General features: G+C 34.4%; 1 protein-coding gene across 1 annotated transcript; it reads left to right on the top strand.

Annotated features, from left to right (window-relative positions):
• Window positions 1-421: 421 nt before the first annotated feature.
• On the top strand, window positions 422-2,670 carry LOC105107649 (probable NAD(P)H dehydrogenase (quinone) FQR1-like 2). The gene is made up of 2 exons (XM_011001649.1): window positions 422-1,052; window positions 2,106-2,670. The coding sequence occupies exons 1-2, from the start codon at window positions 520-522 to the stop codon at window positions 2,332-2,334; spliced, it is 762 nt and encodes a 253-aa protein (XP_010999951.1). The 5' UTR covers window positions 422-519; the 3' UTR covers window positions 2,335-2,670.
• The last annotated feature ends 238 nt before the right edge of the window (window positions 2,671-2,908 follow it).

Genomic DNA, 2,908 nt, shown 5'->3' with positions numbered 1-2,908 from the left:
AAATAAAATTGATATAAAAATAAAATTAAACCAAACTCCAAGAAACCTAATGAAAAAATAAATTAAAATAAAATATTGAAAAGAATGAAAACTTAAATTGATATAAAAATAAAATTAAATCAAACTCCAAGAAACGTAATGAAAAAATAAATTAAAATAAAATATATAACAATTCAAATAATGAGAATGAAATTTGATATAATTAATTAAATTATAATTAAATAAAATAACAAAAAAATTTATTTATTTTTCCACACAAGATAAAAAAAAAGATATTTTACTAGAAATCAAATTAATTTTTTTAAATTATTTTTAATTAACTAATTTTTATAACAATAAAAAGATTTAAAAAAATTAAAAAATATTTTCCATAAATCGAACGGTCGCAATCTCCAGATCCGAAAGAATCAAAAGAAAACCATACTAATTGTACCACACGCAGAGGGACACTATTTCTAACCTTTTCTCTCCAATCTCCGATTCATAGTCCAAAAACCCCCATCCGAATTGGGTTCTAAAATGGGAAAAGGAGGGGGTTGTGTTCCGAGTAAGAAAAAACAACCGCCAGTCTCCGACGATCCCGTCTCCTCCCGGGAAGCCGCACCAATCCCTATTCACGACGGTGAAACTATTGATGTGGCAACTACGTCACTAGAGCCAAGAATTCCATCAAAGTTAAAAATCTTTATAGTGTTTTACTCCATGTATGGGCACGTGGAAGGATTGGCCAAGAGAATGAAGAAAGGAGTGGATGGAGTGGAAGGAGTTGAGGCTTTTTTATATCGGGTTGCGGAAACGTTATCTGATGATGTTTTGATGAAAATGAAAGCTCCGGAGAAAGATGTTGGGATCCCGGAGATTACGGCGGCGGAATTGATCAACGCGGATGGTGTTTTGTTTGGGTTTCCGACAAGGTATGGCTGCATGGCTGCGCAAATGAAATCGTTTTTCGATTCGACGGGGCAATTATGGAAGGAGCAGAAACTTGCTGGCAAACCTGCTGGGTTTTTTGTTAGTGCTGGGACTCAAGGAGGAGGTCAAGAAACTACTGCGTAAGTTGATAATGCTCTCTCTCCGTCTCTTCTTCAAGATTCAAAGTTAATGTTGTCGCTGTTGTTATGCCAGTCTAATTTTTACCGTCTAAACAAATCATAATTATTTTTTGCAATTTTTCCTTACGATCTCAGTTTCTTGTTGATTCCTTGCTTAGACAACTAGGAAAAGCTAAATTTTGTTTGGTAGGAGCTATAATTATTTGAATGTGCAAGACATGAGCCTTTCATTCTTGAAGATTTTATACAGGATGTGCTTTTCATATTAAATCAAGCATTGATTTGGGCCTCGGTTTAGGTTAGAAAGAATGATTCATGGAAAGTAGAGGCACATAGTCGAAACAGATGCAGGGAAACTTGTTTAGGCTCTAAACAAATGGTCGATAGAAAACCTCGGTGGTCTGTGAATTAGTGCAAAAAAGAGAAGAAAAGAAATTAATTTTAATGAAAATGAGGCAAAGATATAACTCAATAAAATCAGAACAAGATACTGTTAAGTGATGCGACAGGGATTTTATGGTGATAGACGCAAGTGAAGAATCGACGTTTATATATATAGTTTGTAATTGGGCACATTTAAGTTTTAGTTTGAGCATCCAAGATTTTTGGCATGCCATCAGCTCGTAAGAAATTTATACTTACCTTGTCAAACTGAGCTTGAGTTATCTTTTTATTGGCATTACCGGGTTCTGTTTCAGGGTTGATGTGCTTACTCTTCGATTTTGGTTTATGTTTTTTGCTTGTCAGAGTGTAAACTTTATTTAAAGATGAAATCGTGCATTCTCGTAAACCAAAAAAAGGTTGGTTTTGCTTTGTATGTGCATGCAGTGCATCTATTTTGGAATCTCAATGTTTAATCCTTTTGTCTTGATAATTGAGAGAGCCTGGCTCTTGTTTGACTTAACATTTGATGGGATTATGATGTTATAGAGATGGTGTTTTGGCTTAGTACGAGGAATTACGAAAATGAATGAGCTGTATGAATTCATTGGTAGAAAACCAATATATTAACCATTTTCCATTGCTTTAATACTCTTGTTTGGATTGGGGCAGATGGACAGCAATTACCCAGTTGACCCACCATGGAATGTTATTTGTTCCTGTTGGATACACCTTTGGAGCTGGTATGTTTAAGATGGACACTGTTCGAGGGGGCTCTCCTTATGGTGCTGGAGTTTATGCTGGTGATGGCTCAAGAGAGGCAAATGAAACAGAGTTGGCGCTTGCTGAGCATCAGGGCAAGTATATGGCTACAATAGTCAAGAGGCTTGCCCAGACCTGATGACATTTTATTATCTTTAGAAATACACTTGCTTCCCTACTTGTCAATTCGAGTGCATTTGTTTGTTATTATTGGTCTTGTGTTTTATGTACTATCAGACTTGGAGAATCATACGTGGGTTATAAGGTCTATTCTCACATTTCTACGCATTCCACTTTGTGCAGCAAGCTGTATATGATTCGAAAATATTGGAATAGTGGTAATTTGTTGGACATTGTTGTCCTGTAGAGTTCTTTTTTTTTTTTGGTTTCATTTGAGAGTCATTGTAATAAACATGGTTTTCAAGCATTTGACTTGCTATTAGTTCATTTATATCTATTATTATCTAATAAATAACACTAAACTGGTGCTTGCTTTTAGCATTGCCTCTAGTTTTGGATGAAGGGCCGTGTGTGCATGCTGCCGTTCAAGCCAAAAAGCATAAAAAATAATGCTTTTTGGCTTAAAACGCAACAAGCAATCAGAAATTTCCTGTTTGTGTTTTATATTTTTTTAAACAAGTTTGAATTTTTTTATTTTAAATTAATATTTTTAAATATTTTAACATGCTGTATTAAAAATAAATTTTTCTAAA

The sequence above is a fragment of the Populus euphratica genome, unplaced genomic scaffold (assembly GCF_000495115.2).
Source record: "Populus euphratica unplaced genomic scaffold, PopEup_1.0 scaffold165.1, whole genome shotgun sequence".
Lineage (NCBI taxonomy): Eukaryota > Viridiplantae > Streptophyta > Magnoliopsida > Malpighiales > Salicaceae > Populus > Populus euphratica.
This window is presented reverse-complemented; position numbering and strand designations above follow the sequence as displayed.

What these genes read in the sequence shown, in the direction of transcription:
- LOC105107649 (XM_011001649.1), top strand. Translation starts at nt 520, where the DNA reads ATGGGAAAAGGAGGGGGTTGTGTTCCGAGTAAGAAAAAACAACCGCCA. An exon ending in GGAGGTCAAGAAACTACTGC is followed by an intron (nt 1,053 to 2,105) that starts GTAAGTTGATAA and finishes GGATTGGGGCAG; the next exon opens with ATGGACAGCAATTACCCAGT.